The sequence below is a fragment of the Glycine max genome, chromosome 6 (assembly GCF_000004515.6).
Source record: "Glycine max cultivar Williams 82 chromosome 6, Glycine_max_v4.0, whole genome shotgun sequence".
Classification (NCBI taxonomy): domain Eukaryota; kingdom Viridiplantae; phylum Streptophyta; class Magnoliopsida; order Fabales; family Fabaceae; genus Glycine; species Glycine max.
Genome location: NC_038242.2, coordinates 14,243,143 through 14,260,617, shown reverse-complemented (window position 1 = coordinate 14,260,617; position 17,475 = coordinate 14,243,143). Strand labels below are relative to the sequence as shown.

General features: G+C 32.7%; 3 protein-coding genes across 4 annotated transcripts; all 3 read left to right on the top strand.

The window, feature by feature from the left end:
• Positions 1-2,687: 2,687 nt before the first annotated feature.
• On the top strand, positions 2,688-5,689 carry LOC100777627 (elongation factor 1-delta). Its single transcript, XM_003526915.5, has 8 exons — positions 2,688-2,806; positions 3,066-3,176; positions 4,014-4,130; positions 4,410-4,497; positions 4,596-4,719; positions 4,823-4,936; positions 5,205-5,366; positions 5,498-5,689. Coding segments are annotated over exons 2-8 (693 nt in total). The 5' UTR covers positions 2,688-2,806; positions 3,066-3,090; the 3' UTR covers positions 5,500-5,689.
• Positions 5,690-8,023: 2,334 nt separating this feature from the next.
• On the top strand, positions 8,024-11,081 carry LOC100802455 (SWI/SNF complex component SNF12 homolog). Its single transcript, XM_003528064.5, has 3 exons — positions 8,024-8,328; positions 8,643-10,233; positions 10,752-11,081. Exons 2-3 carry the CDS (start codon positions 8,702-8,704, stop codon positions 10,819-10,821), a joined length of 1,602 nt encoding a protein of 533 aa, XP_003528112.1. The 5' UTR covers positions 8,024-8,328; positions 8,643-8,701; the 3' UTR covers positions 10,822-11,081.
• A 2,594-nt stretch (positions 11,082-13,675) lies between these two features.
• On the top strand, positions 13,676-17,372 carry LOC100776754 (SNF1-related protein kinase regulatory subunit gamma-1). Of its 2 annotated transcripts, none has more exons than XM_003526913.5 (6): positions 13,676-14,185; positions 14,767-14,939; positions 15,529-15,687; positions 15,816-16,091; positions 16,601-16,764; positions 16,880-17,372. In XM_003526913.5, exons 1-6 carry the CDS (start codon positions 13,945-13,947, stop codon positions 17,175-17,177), a joined length of 1,311 nt encoding a protein of 436 aa, XP_003526961.1. In that variant the 5' UTR covers positions 13,676-13,944; the 3' UTR covers positions 17,178-17,372. The 2 variants fall into 2 exon arrangements, with proteins under 2 accessions (XP_003526961.1, XP_003526962.2); XM_003526914.5 differs by having other exon boundaries at positions 13,701-14,185; positions 14,746-14,939.
• The last annotated feature ends 103 nt before the right edge of the window (positions 17,373-17,475 follow it).

Sequence of the window (17,475 nt, the reverse complement as noted above, 5' to 3'; positions counted from 1 at the left end):
CAACCTTGTTTTACAAGTTTAACATGTTCGTGAATAATCAACCATTGGTGTTTAGATTCAATTTTGTAAACACAAGAAATCATAGTAAGGGGGTTAAATTGTATTTCAAATAACCTTTGCTAACATTTTTAAAGACTTTGTATCATTTGCTTATAAGACAGTGCAATATGCTTAAAAATAAGCTATTTTAAATCGCTTATGAGAATCTTTTTGTCTAACAACCATTAAAACAAATTTGAAAGACAATGTTTAACAAATATAAGATGAAAGGATAAAGGCTATGTCCAATGAAAAACCACAAAGTACCATTATAACTTAAACAAGTTACAAGTTTTTTTTTTTTTTTTTCAGTATGTCTCTTCAAGCACAAACCTAAGTAGTATTACACTTACCTATCCAAGTAAACACCCAGGATTTTGCACGCGTTGAATTTTACAATTACACAAGATTGATACAATATTAAAGATAATAGTTCGGAGGAAACATAAAAATGTTAAGCTTCAGCAATTCTCTATCTCGTGTAAAACATCTAATGTATTTTTAGGAATTTTTCGAGCGTATCCATTGTTGCTAGAGAGGTTATTTGCTTGAAGTTTCTTTATGCATTGTGTTGTGTGAATACAACAGTTAGTGGGTGTCATTGAGATAATTATTCTCAATGTGAATAATGATTAGGCAAATGAAGGATAAATGAAGATCCTTTGACAATATCTTATTTCATATCGATTATACTGTAACAATTTTATATTAGTTACTTATAATGGCTAACAAAATAGTCCATAGACTAAACTTATAAATTACATTTGATTGAATTAGATATATTGCATTGTACATTATATTCTCATATATTTTAATTTAAAAAAGGGACTTACATTTAAATAAATTTAATAATTTAAGTAAGAGTTTGATTTTTATGTTTATAAAATCTTTTTATTTTATTAAATTTTCAAAATCTCCACGTGAATTAATGACATGCAACAGACATTTAGGAATGCATCTTTTGTGACTTGTCAGGTTGAAGTTAGTAGTCTAGTTGACAATTTGTAAATCGTTATATGACTTAACCATTTTTGTATGGATTGACAATTTGAAATCACCAGTCATATGGGCAATCCGAGCAGATCATTGTATGCACACGGTCTGAGTAGCCACATAATAGATGTCTTCATATGCACTCAATTTACCAAAATTATATTCCATTAAATTAATTAATTTGTATATCTTTATTTATTTTACTAATTGCACCCTTTTATTTTTGTTACCTAAAAGGAAACTTTTGAAAGATGGTTTTAGAAAGCCTTTAAGCCTCCATAATAGTCAAATCAGCACTATTTTTTTTTTCCACCTTCATTTCACTTTAGACCTAATAAGCCGTTGAACCGAAAAGCAGTCAAGGTAACACTTCACATATCACCTAACCCTTTTGCATTTTCTTTCTTACCCTTGGTTAGCTTGAGATCAAATAGGTAAAAAAAGAGACGAAAATTTGAAATTTTGTGTAGATTGCACATTATTATTATACTACTTTAATTCAAATATTTATTTTTAATTATTTTTTCTTTTATTCCATTTCATACCATCAAACTTACAATTAAATTCCTTCCTACACATACAAGTGGTGATACTACAAAACACACGAACCTTCTCTCAGTCTCTTCTCACACCATTTTCTGGCTAAAAAACCCAGAAATGTCTTTCTTTTGCAAGTCCTAATTAGATTTCTTTGGAGCAATATTTAGAGGCAAATCCTATTCTTTTTTTAAAATAAAAGGAAAGAAAGTACTAAAAGAGATAAAAAAAGGGTTACCAAATAGAGTAAAAGCATGTTTGGAAATCTGTTGCAAAATTACGTTTAAAGCAAAAGTAATTTTGCCAATAGATCAGTCAAGATTCTTGCTTCTGCATTCATTTTACTTTTATCTATTGAATTTATATTAGAATGCGCCACAACATTTTCAATTACAAACTAAACATGCAGTGAATAGTGGCGGTATTTGCCTCAGGCTCGGGCTGAAGTGCAGCATCCAAGGGGTTGACATTTTATGTATGATCTGAACAATTTGACTTTTATGCGTTTTCTTTATGCCATTGCTTTTGCGTTTTTTTTGTTTGTGTTAATATATGCTTGGAGGGGAACGTTTCTGCAGGAGTGTTTTAGGTATGAAACAAAATTTTGTATTGAATATTTCCCTCTATAAAGAGGATTTTTATTTTTTCTTATATATAATATATTTTTGTGATTGAGAGCTTTTTTTTTGCTTGTTGAGCCAAAGGGGTTTGGTATCTTCAACATGTCAGGTTCTCAAATGTAGCCCCATTGCAGTGTTTCTTCTTCTCTGATATAGAGTGGGTGCATTTTGGAAGTTTTTACCAAAATGGGTTATTTTGCAAAATTAATTACCAAAGTGAGTGTTTTATAAAACTATTTACTTGTCATGGATGATTTAACAGGTAAATAGGTTTGTAAAACATCCACTTTGACAATTAGTTTTGTGAACTAATCCATTTTGGTAAAAAATTATGCATTTTGTTTCAGGGAGAGGTTATGTTTGGAAAAAAAATATAAGTAAAAGGGGTTTTATTTAGCAATTGCCTAAAAAAGACATGGGTCATTGATCTATGCCTTGTGCTTGTTGGGCTTTGGTCGAACGGTTTAGTGGATAATCCAATTTGATGGCCCGTATCCGAATTGGAAATTCGGGTTAGGGTTTCAGTTCCAAGCCAAAATAAAAAGAGATCATCACTCTCTAATTCCCACTATTTCCGTCTCTCGCTTGTGCTGCCTTCGTTTGCGTTTTTATCACAGGTAAGCAAGCTCCTTCGATTCACGATCTCTTCCTCTGAAATTTGTATTCCCAAAACCTATGCTACACTTTTCTATCTGAATTGCTGAATTCTCTTAACAAATTTGTAAATTTTGGGGTTTTCATGATGTTTTTAGTTAACTTCGCAGTTTGAAGAATTCTATTAATGGGTTTTGGTTAAAGATCCATTTTTTCTTATTGTTTTTTGAAATTCTTACTGCTGCTATTGTAATCCATGTTAATGTTATGCATATTTTGCAGAGGAATTAACATATATATAGCAAGCATGGCAGTCACACTCTACGACCTTAGCTCTTCCTCTGGGTTGAAGAAACTTGATGAGTACCTTCTCCCACGCAGTTACATCACCGGGTATGTCACTGCTTTTATGCTTCGTTTGTATGTTTTTTTTTTATAAATCCTCGTTTCTTAAGTGATAAACAAGCTTTAATGGCTATTACAGTATTAGGAATGCATAATATGTAAGAAAATCAGGCTTAATTACTTTGGCTAAAATTAAGGTAAGTTAGTTTTTCATACTGCTATCATTAATCAAAGATAAAAGGCGTATTTCCCTTTCAGTAGGATTGTGCTAAGCGTAAGGGAAAAATGTGTATTTTAAGCATTCACAAAGAAGCAGTGTATTTTAGAGCAATTATAGCTTGTATGAGGTTACATGCGGCTGCTATTTACCTGTTCTAACTGTTTTTAAAAGGGTATTGACATAATAATATTTCAATCATAGATGAGAAAGAGTCAGATTATGGCTTTGCTATTATTTGCTGCCTAATCTCTTTGACCAACCGAATAAATTCCTCAATAATCTATGACCCTTGTCAAATCAGAATTTCCCACTTTAAGAAAAAAAATTGCTATCTTGTTTCAAATGAGATAAAAAAAAAGAGACTAAAAATTGATTGATATTGTTTGTTTGAACAAGTATATAGTGCAAATTACTGATATAAATGTAGGGTAATTAACTTAAAGCTATAGAAAATTCCAGAGGGCCTATGATGAATATTTTAAGATCTTAGACAGGTTTATAAAATCATTGCTTGCTTTTTACATAATTTTGTTTGAAAAGAGAAATTGTGCAGCAGTTGATTTATGGTGGTTTATATTGGTAGGTTATATCAACTTCTATTATTTTTTTTTTCCTTTTCAAATCCTTATTTCTTATGTATTGTCCCTTTTGCATTTTCTTTTTAGGTACCAAGCTACAAAGGATGATCTTACTGTTTATGCAGCTTTGCCAACTGCTCCATCAGATGAATATGGAAATGTTTCCAGGTGGTACAAGCACATTGATGCTTTGTTGAGAATCTCGTAAGTTCACTTCCCATGACTTACATGCCAATTATATGTAATAGGTGACATGTAATTTAATGAATAATTAAACATAATAGTGTGATAGTTCGTGTTGGTGTCTTATGCAATGATTTTATCTTCTTGGATCATGGCATTATTTATTCTGTTGTGCTGAGATAGTATGATGATTTGGAGTGACTTAGTCATATTTTTCATTCGTTCATACTTTTTTTTTCAGTTACTATACTAATTTTCAGTTACTATTTTTTATACCTATTTTGTGTCTAAACTCTACAGTGGTGTTACTGGCGAGGGATCTGGTGTTATTGTTGAGGGATCTCTAGTTGCAGAGCCTGTTGCAACTCCCCCTGCTGCAGACACAAAGGCAAGTGTTTTCCTAATGGTTTCATGTTTTCTTTTCACTTTGTGTGTCTTAACTCAAATGGTTGGTTGATCTTTGACTGAATGCAACCTGTTCTTCAGGCTGCTGTTGCTGAGGATGACGATGATGATGATGTGGATTTGTTCGGTGAAGAGACAGAAGAAGAGAAGAAGGCAGCAGAGGAACGGGCAGCTGCAGTGAAGGCATCTACAAAAAAAAAAGAGTGTAAGTTTCTTTCTTGTCACTAATTATCTTTGAACTTTATCCTGTGCTCTTCTCCATATACCACTTTGCAATGGCATTGATTCTCTGTTGATTCCCTTTTCAGCTGGGAAATCATCTGTTCTGTTGGATGTGAAACCATGGGACGATGAAACTGACATGAAGAAGCTCGAAGAAGCAGTGAGATCTGTTCAGATGGAAGGGTTGCTTTGGGGTGCATGTATGCTATTTTTATATAAAAGTTCTTGTTTTGGCTTTGGTTATTGATATTTTTACATTTCTTGACTTCGTTATCCATTTTCATTCTGATCTACTTCATAAAATAGTTGAATTATAATATTCAATTTATTGTATTTGTAAATGTTACAAATGTTATTCATGGGTTTTTAGATAGAAGTTGTACTACTATCCTTTACCATTATGCTTGTATTCTGCTTATTATGGCTGTTCCATATTTGCCATTCTGACATTACTTATTTGTGCCCCAGCCAAACTTGTACCTGTTGGGTACGGTATCAAGAAACTGCAAATTATGCTTACTATTGTGGATGACCTAGTTTCTGTTGATACTCTTATTGAGGAACATCTCACAGTTGAGCCCATCAATGAATATGTCCAGAGTTGTGACATTGTGGCCTTCAATAAAATATGTAAGTATTTTTAGATGACTTTTCTTTATCCTTAGTAATTCCTAAAGTTGGTTTTGTATTTGTTGGCAAGATTCATATTTTTTTATATGGTTTTGCATCTTGTTATAACGCTACTTCATAACTTGTTACAGAAACTACAATTGTGGGACTTGGAGATCATGGCAACGGGAGGAATTGCAAGTTTTAAAAACTATGATATTGGGAAACTACCCTGAATTGAGAATTTTTGTCTTTAGAAACCCGCTTGTTATTTGTTTTTATATATCAGTCTTTGTGATGTCATCGGCTATTTGGATAATAATCATCTTTCCTTTGTTGTGTCATCCGTATTATTTGGATAGTAATCATTTTACCTTTGATGTGTGGCGTGTGTTCTTCCCCCCGGCCTTTAGTCGCAGATGTTGATTTAAGAAATCTTGAGAACTCACGTTACTCTAGTTTTAAATTTTACTTGCTGTGGGCCTGTGCTTTGCACAGTGCAGTGCCGGAGAGAGAAAAGAGAGATTTTAAATTGGTTTTAATACAAGTATAGTAATTTCATAAAGTTCAATCCCGCACATATCATACACACCTATTCCTAAAGGTGAAATTGTTTCTCTGACGAGGGAATGAAAAACTAGATTAGGTTGAATTTCTCTACCTATGGTTTAGCCCCTGTATAAATAGAAGTATTTGCTCTGGCTTCCTGACTTTGCTGTGCCTCACAGCAAATGGGATACTTTTCTCTGTTAAGAGAGAAAATGGTAAGAATGTGACCAACCTGAATCACTCATCTGATAAAAAGATTTTAACGGTTTGAATGGAATCCCCATTTACACCTTAAAAGCCATCTTTGCTTACACCTTACCGCTGCAAATAAAAGCCAATAGAATCATATTAGACAATCCATGCATACATCTTGCAGCAAAGAATAACGAAAATCATCCATCCAATCCTCTTCTATTCAGCTAATTGGCTCAATCACCAGAGCATCAAGTATTTAAATATATAAACCTATTTTCATTTGTTAATTTTTTTAATTGACAAATTTAAATTATCTATTTTTTTAATACTCAAACAAACTTGTGCGACACATCAATATTATATCTCATTTTTAAAAGGGTATTTAAATTAATATTTCCCCCTCTATTTATGTTAATGTTATTATATATTGAAGTTGAACCATATATTTTTAAAAAATATGAAAAGTTAACACACATTAATTTATATATTCAAACATATTGATTTATGAACTTTTTAAGAAATTAATGTATTTAATATTTAAAGATTAAAATTATGAACACATAATTCTTGAAAGTAGGGATAAGGCTTTATATTTTTTTAAAAAAATAATTGAAATATTCCAATTTTTCTTAAGAAATGAAATTGATACAAATATTTCTTTAAAATAAATTAAATAGAACACGTTAACTAAAATTTGTGGAATGGGATTAGATGCTTAAGAGTGTGTTTATTAAGCCTTTTTTCTAAGCTTTGATCAAATAGTATCTAGCATAAGACTATTTTCACATTAGACTAATAGGAAAAAAATAAAAATCATTAATTATATATTTATAATCAATATTTAATACTATTGACCAAGTTAGTACAGTAAAACTCAACTCAAATATTATGGTTATAAAAAATGTTATATATTTAATTTATTTATTATTTTCGTCTGTTCTAAATTATTTTATATAAATAAAAAAAATGATAAAATAAATAAAAAAGAGTAGTAATTTATCAAACTAACATTAGTATTAATATTATTAATACATTCAAAAACTAAAGTAATACTTATTAGGGGTATTAGTAGTTTTTTTAATTAATATTACATTGAAAAAATAATATGACATTTATTTTAGGATATTTATTTTAAATACAATACTTATTTTAAGATAAAAGGAATAATTGCTATAAAGTTTTATGCCATTTTTTAAATAAAAAATTACATATTTTATATACTTTAATAATGACGATAAAATTTAGGCTGTGTTGGTTTCGTAGGAAAGAGAAGTGGAAAAAGTTACAAGAATGATGAAATTAAAGAAATGCACACTTTCATTCATTCGGTTGAGCAAGTCATAATAAAATGTGTAGGAAAATGATGGGGTTCATAGGTGTAGTTTTCTCCAATCTCCGCAAAATTAAGATGAAAGGCAAAGAAAAAATACAATAAAAATGTAAACTTGAGTGTTCCCAAATTTAACCCTATTATAGCTCATGAGATACACACCAGAACAATTACTTTTTTACATTCAATTAGGTTGTATTTCATATTCGCATGCTTTATAAAAAAACAAATACTGGAATATGTCTCCACCATATTTGATTATGGTTAAACCCTTATTTTACCAGCAAAATTGAATGTCTTTTGAAAAACAAATATTTGAATATACCTCCTTCAAATTCGATTATGGTTAAGTGTTTGTTTTATTAGCAAAATCAAATATGCCTTTTAAAAAAAATTGAATATGCCTCTTCCATATTTGATTATGGTTAAACCTTTGTTTCACTAACAAAATCAAACATGCCTTTGAGATAATTGATTTTGCAACTTGCTTGTTATAATGCATGTACAATGACAAATTAAAAAGATATTAAAGCAAAAAAAAAAAAAAACAAACAAACACATGATAAAATTGAAATTATATAAATGCTTGATTTTTTTTATTAATCAATTTAATTCAACTCTTTTATCTCAACCCAACAACCTCGGTTTTCATTGGTTACCCTTTCATTTCTTTTCTTTCCAATGAACAACTAATCGGTAACTCAATTTTACTTACAAGAAACCTTGTCGCGCGTAATATGTGCGTTATTACAGTAAAGATAAAATAAAATAAATTAATTTAAACCACAACGTTGTGTTTTAAAACCAGCGAGAATGTTTGGGCATAAAAAGATGAAAAAGGAGAACGAAAACTGAGCATGCAATCGATCCGACCAGTGATTTCTTCATTCGTTCAATTTCCGACCATCAGTAAGAAACTCTTCTTCCTCTTCTCTGTTTTTCTTTGTCTTTTTCTTCTGCAAAGAAACAACAACTATAAATCATAGTGCATTCCTTAAGTTTGATAAACCCAAATTCAATCTTTCCCGGTACGGTTCCAATTCTTGCATCTTCTTTACATGCATTGTATTTTCGTAGTTAGGGTTTTCGTTCTTTAAATTTTCTTGATGTTTTTCACATAAAAAATCGTTCCTTTTTCAGAACCCAGGGGTCCCCAGAGAGTCTCATTTATATCTAGTGATAAATGTTGTTCTGATTATTATTTTATAATATTTTAATTTCAGTTTAACTGAATTTGCGGGTGATTAAGATTCTGGTTTAGATCTTAGAAGCAGCAATAGGAATGAATAATCAAGCCAAGAATATTGCTACATCATCTTTGTTTGGTCATTCTGGAATGGCCCCACAACCACAACCACACCATCCTAACCCCATTCAGCAATGGAACCATCCAAACCCTTTACTCTCTCAGTCACAGTCACACCCTCAAACCCAATTCCATGGTCTGTTTCAGTTTTCAGAGCCCCAAAGTCAGGTCTTTGCACAAGCTCAGTATGCACAGGCTCAATTGCAGTCTCAGGCTGCACGTGCTCATCCACAAGTACCTCAAACTCAGCCTTTTGCTCACTTGCATAATGTAAAAACTAATACTGCTAATGGTGTATCAAGTCTGGGCACCGGAAGTGCTAAGCGAGCAACCCTAAAGCCCCCGTTGAGGTCTCACAATTCGTTGAATATGAACCAATCCACGCCGTTTAAGGCCACGAAGTTGACCCCAGCTGTTCTGCAAAAGAAGCAAATACCTGAAAAGGTGGCTGCGCTTTTGCCTGAGTCTGCTCTTTACACTCAGTTGCTTGATTTTGAGGCTCAGGTGGATGCTTCTTTGGCCAGGAGAAAGATTGATATACAGGAGACTAAGCTGCCTCCTCATGTTCAGAAAACTCTTCGTGTTTATGTGTTTAATACCTTCTCAAATCATGCTAAAATGGATGCTGATAATAGAAAGGCTGATGATGAATCTTGGTGGTCTCTCAAGATAATTGGAAGGATATTGGAAGATGGTGTGGATTCCATGTCAGGAATTTCACAGGGATCGAGCCCTTCGTACCCGAAGTTCTCTGCATTTTTCAAGAAAATTACCATACTCTTGGATCAAAGCCTTTATCCTGATAATCATGTCACTGTGTGGGATAGTGCTCGTTCCCCTACCCAACAGGATGGTTTTGAGGTGAAGAGGAAAGGAAACAAAGAATTTACTGCAGTGATTGCAATAGAAATGAATTATACACCTGACAAGTTTATGGTTTCACCACCACTGTCTAAACTTTTAGGGATTGAGGTAGAGACTCGCCCAAGAATAATAGCTACTCTTTCTAACTACGTGAAGTCCAGGAAGCTACAGATCCCAAATGACCCTTCATTCTTCATATGTGATCCTTCTCTACAAATGGTGTTTGGGGAAGAGAAGATGGATTTCACCATGGTTTCTCAGAAGTTAGCACAGCATTTGACACAACCACAACCTATACATATGGAGCATAACATCAAGCTTTCTGGACATTCTCCAGCTGTATCTGCATGTTATGATATACAGGTTGATGTGCCTTTTCCACTGGAAAAGGATATGTCTACATTCTTGGCAGGCTTTGAGAGTCAAAAAGAGATTGAAGCTTATGACGAGGCGATTCGCACCTCCTTAAAGAAGATCCAGGAGCATCATAGAAGACGAGCTTTCTTTCTTAGCTTTAGTCAGTCTCCAGCGGAGTTTATTGATACTTTGATTGCTTCTCAGAGCAAAGATTTAAAACTTGTTGCTGGAGATGCCAGCCATAATGTTCAAAAGGAACTTCCTTCTGAATTCTTCAATCAACCATGGTAAGCTTTATGATGACACTTGACATTATCTCTTTTTGTTGTGAGGTATATACATATCCATAATACACTTGTTTGTTTAGTATGGTTGTGACCTGAATGTGAGTATTCACTTGCTAAAGTTGAGAGTTTAATATGTTGGCAATCATACGCATAAAAATAAGAAGCTGCATCTATACCAGACACTTGTGTTAGACACAACTTGACACTTAGGAAGAAAAAATCAAGACATTTCATTTCAGATTTTGATTTGTCAGGTGTGTCCATTCTTAAGCTGCAACTGGTAGGAAATTGCAATACAATACCATAGTCCATAGGGCTTCACTATGAAATTGGTGCATAGATTATTTATCATACAGAGAAATTAGAAGTTATGCCATGGATACCCTGTAGGCTGTATGCCCCCTCTTCCTCCCAATCCTTAATTGATATATGTGTGATGTATGGCCACCAATAGTATATAATATTTTTTGTCAAAATATTTTCTAATTTGTTTGTGTTCTTTTTTATAATATCTTCAGGGTTGAGGATGCTGTCATTCGTTACTTGAACCGCAAATCTGCAGGAAGTGATGCTCATGGACACAACTGAGAAAACATTGTAGAGGTGGAGTTTCTATTTTTTGCTTTTTCTAACAACTCAATATACTTTCTTTTTGTAATCCTTGTTTGGAAAGGGAGTTTGAGTACCCAAGATGAGGAGTAGAAGAAAGGAAAGAATGTAGGACAAAGAAAATGTGTTTTACATAGTGAAAAGTCAAGGTGAGTGTGATCAGAAATTCTGTACAGAATTTCAGATAAAATATGTACTGATCTCTGGCTCATTTCGAGTTCCTTAAAGTCATGTTCTAACTTGTATGGCCGACTATATTTGAGAAGGTTGGAATTAACATTTATATAGAAAAGATATAAAAAACTAACCTAAGATATTTTGGTCGTGGAAGGAAAGACTAACTAGAAATGCTTATCAAATGAAAGATAGTTTAACTAAAATGATGATAGAGGAAGACTGAAGAAAATATTTAAATATCATTGAAACTAATTTAGTTTATTGGATTTATTAATTGTTTTTAATTTTGATCGAGTTCAGTAGTGACATTTGATCAATATAATTAATCCCATTAGGTGAAATAAAGCTTGGTTGCTATTGTCATTGTAAAAAAATATATTTTTTTAGAAACGTATTCCACTAGTCAATCTGATGCAGAGGAAGCTATCTCTGTACAGTGGAGCTTGTGAAGGAGTGACTAGATTTAAATAAGTTGGTATTAGTTTTAGCAAATTAACAGATGCTAAATATACATAATAGGAGCTATGCTAGGTGTCCTCTTATATAGGATATAGGTTGAGATGAGTCACAATCATGTAACAAAAGTTAAGCTGTTGTTTAGATCGAACTGCCCAAGAATTAAGGGAGAACCATTGGTGGGCTTGTTAATAGTGTGTTTGGATAACACTGAGAATCAATTATACTTCTAAAAATCATGATGGTTCCATGAAAAAGTGGAAATAATTATTTATTGTTTTACCTTCATGAACAAATAATCAATTATTTATCACAATGAACTTAATCCAAACACACTATAAGTGGGTTAGGCTGTAATCTTGGATATCCAGATACTTATGGGGGTTGATATTTATACAACATTTTCTTTTCTAGGTACGGTGCGTCTTTTGTTGTTGTTGTTGTTTCTTCCAAAATTCGATTTTAGCTTCTCCAAAACAGTTTGTTTTTGGTCTTTATTTTGAAATTTATGACTTCTGATTGCTTTAAATAACGCTTTATAGAAAGACAAAAAGTCGTTTAGATTGTATTTGAAAGACTAAAAGTGAAGCATTTCAAAATTAAAGGAACTGAAAACTGACAATTTTAAAGGAACCAAAACGGAATTTTAAAAATTTTAGAGGAAAAAAAACATATTTTATTCAAATTCAAAATAGTGTAGATGGATAAAATGTTTTATAACCATGATTCAGCCTGAATCAAGTAAAATTTAGAACTCAAAATTATGGAAGGAAAGAAAAATCCTAACTAGAATGAAAGAAAGTGGATCAACCATTACCTTTGAGAATATGGCCCTGCACTTTTTGATTAAAAGGGAGAGGATTATCCATTAAAATTTACACATATTTTATTTGGGTCAACCTTATTCAAAATCTGGCTGTCACTTTTTGTTTTATTTGATTTATAGTTTGCAAAAATAAAATGAAATAAATAATTGTAGGAAATTTTTTCTTTGTGGATTTAGACCAACAACTCAAATGTTAACGGAAAATAATTTTAACTAGGCATATCATAAAATGATTTAAAATAAATAAAAAGAAGGGACAAAAGTAAAGGTTTCGAAAGAAAATGAGAAAAAACAACCCTTCCCTTTCTATAATCTAAAGTTACTAAATCAATAATTCGTCTTATTTTATTCTTCTATTTTACGCTAAATTAAGATATTTTGGGTTTTGGATAACAATAACAATATCCTTCAAATTGTAGAAGTCAAGGGGAAAAGGACAAGAATAATATATTCTCGAATCAACTTAACGAATAGTAAATACCCGACTCATTTGTCCTCTTCTCAAATCAGCATAGTGATTATCCGACTCATCCATGTCATCATGCTTTGTTTAGATTTAGAGAATAAAGAATGCAAATGGAAAGAAAGAAAATGTAATTGTTACTGCCTCCGTCTAAAATATAGGAGAAAAATGTTTCATATTAATTAAGAAAATTAGTTTTTTTTTTAAATTATTAAAAAAATTAATTAATTATATTTAATTTTTTATTAGAACTTAATATTAAGAATAAAAAAGAATTATTAAATTAACACCTCAATTAAATAAAAAATATTTTAAAAATAATAACATTAAACAATATAATAGTTAAAATCTTCTTATATTTGAAATAAAAAATTTGGTGTTTTTCTTTTTTATATTTTTTATGTGTATTTCGTGAATAAAACCAATCATTACTCTACCAGTACATTAAATTTGTACAAGAAATCATGTAATTATGAGAGAGATAAAAAATGTAAGAAAAAAACGATCTAACAAAAACTATAATGGAAATATATTAATCAATAATATATCGGCGCATTATTGTTGTTTTAATGTGCAAAAATAATTAAAGTATTTTTTTCCTAGGTTACCATGGTGTCCCCCAATCCACCCAATTTTTTTTTACACAAATTAAAAATTAAATATAATTTTTTTTAAATAAATCATTTTTACACATATGAATGCGAAATTTTATATAAAAATTTTATACAAATTAAAAATTAAATACAAATTTTCTTCTTAAATAAATTATTTTTATGCATATGAACGCGGAACTTTATATTACTACGTAAATCCTTTGGGTTAATTATCGTTAATTATCAAAGAATCGATTGGTGCATGTTAGCACGGCAAACCATTTTATTGTTGATAGTAATAAAAGATTGTGTCGGATGAGGATGTGTATGTGTGACAAAAAATAATGCAGATTTTGGATAAGCATGCCGCAAAACAACGTAGGACAAGACATTAGTATTACGTGGAGATGAAGCAGTTCATCACACACAACATGCACTCTCATCATAATCATCCACGCTTCTTCTGGTTCCAAAGTCAACGGATTATGTTCCATGTTTTTGAAATCCAACGGTGTTGATCTTAGGTGTAGGAAGTAGCTTGTGAAGTGTTTGCAGATTAAGTGTCCTTCTCTTCAGTTATTTATGGGATGTGTAAAGAGAAAAAAAGGATCATAATTAACTTGTTAGCATTGGCGTTACAGAGAGAGAGAGAGAGAGTTATTATGGTGACTATGGAAGAGAGTCCAAGGAGCCCAGAGGCGAAGCTGGGGTTGCGAGTGGAGGATCTATGGGACATTCAGGAACCACAGCTAAGTCCTGATGAGAAGTTCAATGCTTGCTTTGAAAGCATACCTGTCTCTGCCTTCCCTCCACCTCCTTCAAATCAAGGTACCGATTCATTCTGTATTATCATACCTTATACAGTTAACTTGGCGGTTGAAGGAAGAAATATGAAGAGAAAGTCGTGGATTTTAATCTCTCCCACTAACAAAAACTAACAACAAACCGATAAAAAAAACTGGATTATCACCCTCATATCACATATCAATTCTCAGCAAGGTTTTAAAAAATAGTTTGCTATTGTAATTTTGGCTGTCAAGGTTGTTGAAGTTATTACGACTGCAATTGTTGCTGTATTGACTGTATTTGTTTGCAGTTTTCTGCAATATCAAGCATCGCGACAAAACTGTAACTACAATCACAATTTAAAAGCTTGGTTCTTAGGGATGACAAAAAAACAAAAACAAAAAAGGATTTTTATTATACCTACATGAAAATTAATCTCTAGTACTAGTATTTATTGACACTTGACACACTACCTGAATGATATTGGGCTGCTGAGATGATGTTGACGCTTATTTCTTCTCATAATATACCTTAGTATCTGTTATGCTATGCCCCTTTTATGTGTCTTTTCAATTTCAGTTTCAGAATGTAACATTTTTTAGGTTATAATTTTGGGTGTTCAGAAATTGAGATAAAATCAGATGCCACCCTAGCCGAGGCAGTAAAAATACTTGCAGAACACAACATTCTTAGTGCACCTGTGGTGGACGTAGATGCACCCAATGATGCCAGTTGGATTGACAGATATATAGGAATAGTTGAGTTTGCTGGAATTGTTGTTTGGATTCTGCATCAGGTTGGCATCTGAATTTGATTAATTTGTTACCTGCTTTAATGTCCAGCTTCCTCCTATCCCCTCTCCCCCAAAGACAAAAATTCGTTATATGAAAAATGATGTATATATAACTTATTTGCGGCTTTAGTTTAGAAAATTTCAGAAGTGAGCAATTTGGTAGAGAATGTAAAAGTAAAACATGCTAAAAAGACTGTCTAATTGAATGTAGTACAAGTATCATGTTTACCGTTAATTCAATATTCTGGTGGGGTCAGGGCAGGTCCAACAAAAAATGAAGCCTAAAATCAAAATGTGGGACCTTTTAGTCAAGATATGAAAAAAAATTTGCTTTAAAAAGTTAATAACATTTTTATTGGTGGACCTAAAACTTTAGTTTTGGTTGCTTTATCCTTAGGCCGACCTTGGGTGGGATGATGTGAATTTTGTTTATTGATTCTTGGTAGAAGGTTGATTTGATTGTTTCTTGCATGGTAAATGTTCAATTCAATCATGAACTGTTTGAAAAATGATGTTACCTGGTTGATCTTGAAGTGATTTTTGTTGGTACTTTTTTTTAACAATTCAATATGACAATCAATGCTGTTGAAAGTCTGAACCCACATCTCCAAGGAGTCCATCCGGTGGAGCTGCTAATACGGCTGCAGTGAATGGAATAACTTCTGAAGCATTCGGCCTTGAATCTGCTTCGACAACTTCAGGCAATTTCTTTGAGGATCTGACTTCTTCTCAACTATATAAGAACACCAAGGTTGTATATTAGCCTTATCAATGTAAACTAAGAACTGATTTTGTTTTAATTGGTTCTTGTTGCAGTTGTTCACTTAGTTTGATTTGATCTAATTTATTTATGTCAGTAGCTAATGCTTTAGCAAACAGGTTCGTGACATTTCAGGGTCATTCCGCTGGGCTCCATTTCTCGCTCTGGAGAGATCAAACTCATTTTTGACCATGCTTTTGCTGCTTTCCAAGTACAAGATGAAGAGTATTCCTGTGGTGGACTTGGGTGCAGGTCGAATTGACAACATTATTACACAGTCTTCTGTAATTCACATGTTGGCAGAATGTGCTGGTCTTCAGTGGTTTGAGAGTTGGGGAACCAAGAAACTGTCTGAAGTTGGTCTTCCCATGGTGACACCAAATCATATTATCAAGGTGAGTAACTATCTTAAGTTGAATTTCTGCATCATGGTGGGAAATAATGTACACCAGCTTATGCCTCACCTTAATTAGTAATAAAGCCCTTCCATATTGTAATGCGTCTGCTACAACACAAAAGGTTATTGGCATAACTATACAAAACCTCAATACTTTGCAATTATTCTAACGTTAGGCTTTCTTACAATATGCCATTGCCAATTGCCACAGCATACCAACTATAATACATTATGCCTTAAACCCTCACAAGACACTACTTCCTTTTCTGCATGTGTAATCAGTGTATAGGCATAAGTGCATACATCCCTCTACTTCGTTATATTACGACATACATCAAGCTTCTTAATGCATTGAAATGTGTCAAGTATGACAAAGGATTCTCATAATTCTAAAGCACAAGTTTCCCATATGTTTTATTAAGCTTATATAACTAGTACACTTTTCCCCATTCAAGTAGCTCACTAATCTTTATCAACTTAGTAATAGATGGGTTTCCTTGTTTTCAGGTTTACGAGGATGAACCAGTGCTTCAAGCATTTAAACTGATGAGGAAAAAGAGGATTGGAGGGTTGCCAGTGATGGACAGGGGTAGCAGCACGGCAATTGGTAACATAAGCCTGAAAGATGTTCAATTCCTCCTAACTGCTCCTGAAATCTACCATGATTATAGGTTTGTCAACACATTTCAACTGATAAATAAGAACTTCTTTATACAACACTACCATCTTTCTTTTTTATGTTCTATCCATTACATACTAATTATATATTCACACACTATGACACAGATCTATTACAGCAAAAGACTTCCTGACAGCCATTAGAAGCTACTTAGAGAAGCATGAAGGGGCCTTTCCAATGTCAGGTGACCTGATTACATGCAATAAGGATTGCACAATCAAAGAATTGATTCAACTGCTTGACCATGAGAAGATTCATAGGGTCTACGTTGCTGACAATGACGGGAATCTGGAAGGACTAATCACACTAAGAGATATCATCTCAAGGCTAGTACACGAGCCTCGTGGCTATTTTGGTGATTTCTTTGATGGGGTTCTCCCAATGCCTCCAAACAGCAGGGTTTGAAATGCTTTCAGGAAGAATAAGTTCTATTCCATAAGTAACAAATTGATGTGTTTCTCATCAGAGCTGACGACAAGATCCTAGCCCCTTTGTAACATCAGCACCTAGCACTTTGCAAGTTACTTGCTCTCGTTTTACCGTAGGTGAAACTGTGAAATTTTGTGTAAATTTTGACGTAATAATTTGGAGTTTTGGTCACATTTTTCTTTTGAACAAGTTGATCCTTAATCTCATGCTACTCTGCAATTAAAAGCCAGGGAACTTAACGGAAACACAAGTTGGTGCCCCCGAATACCAACAT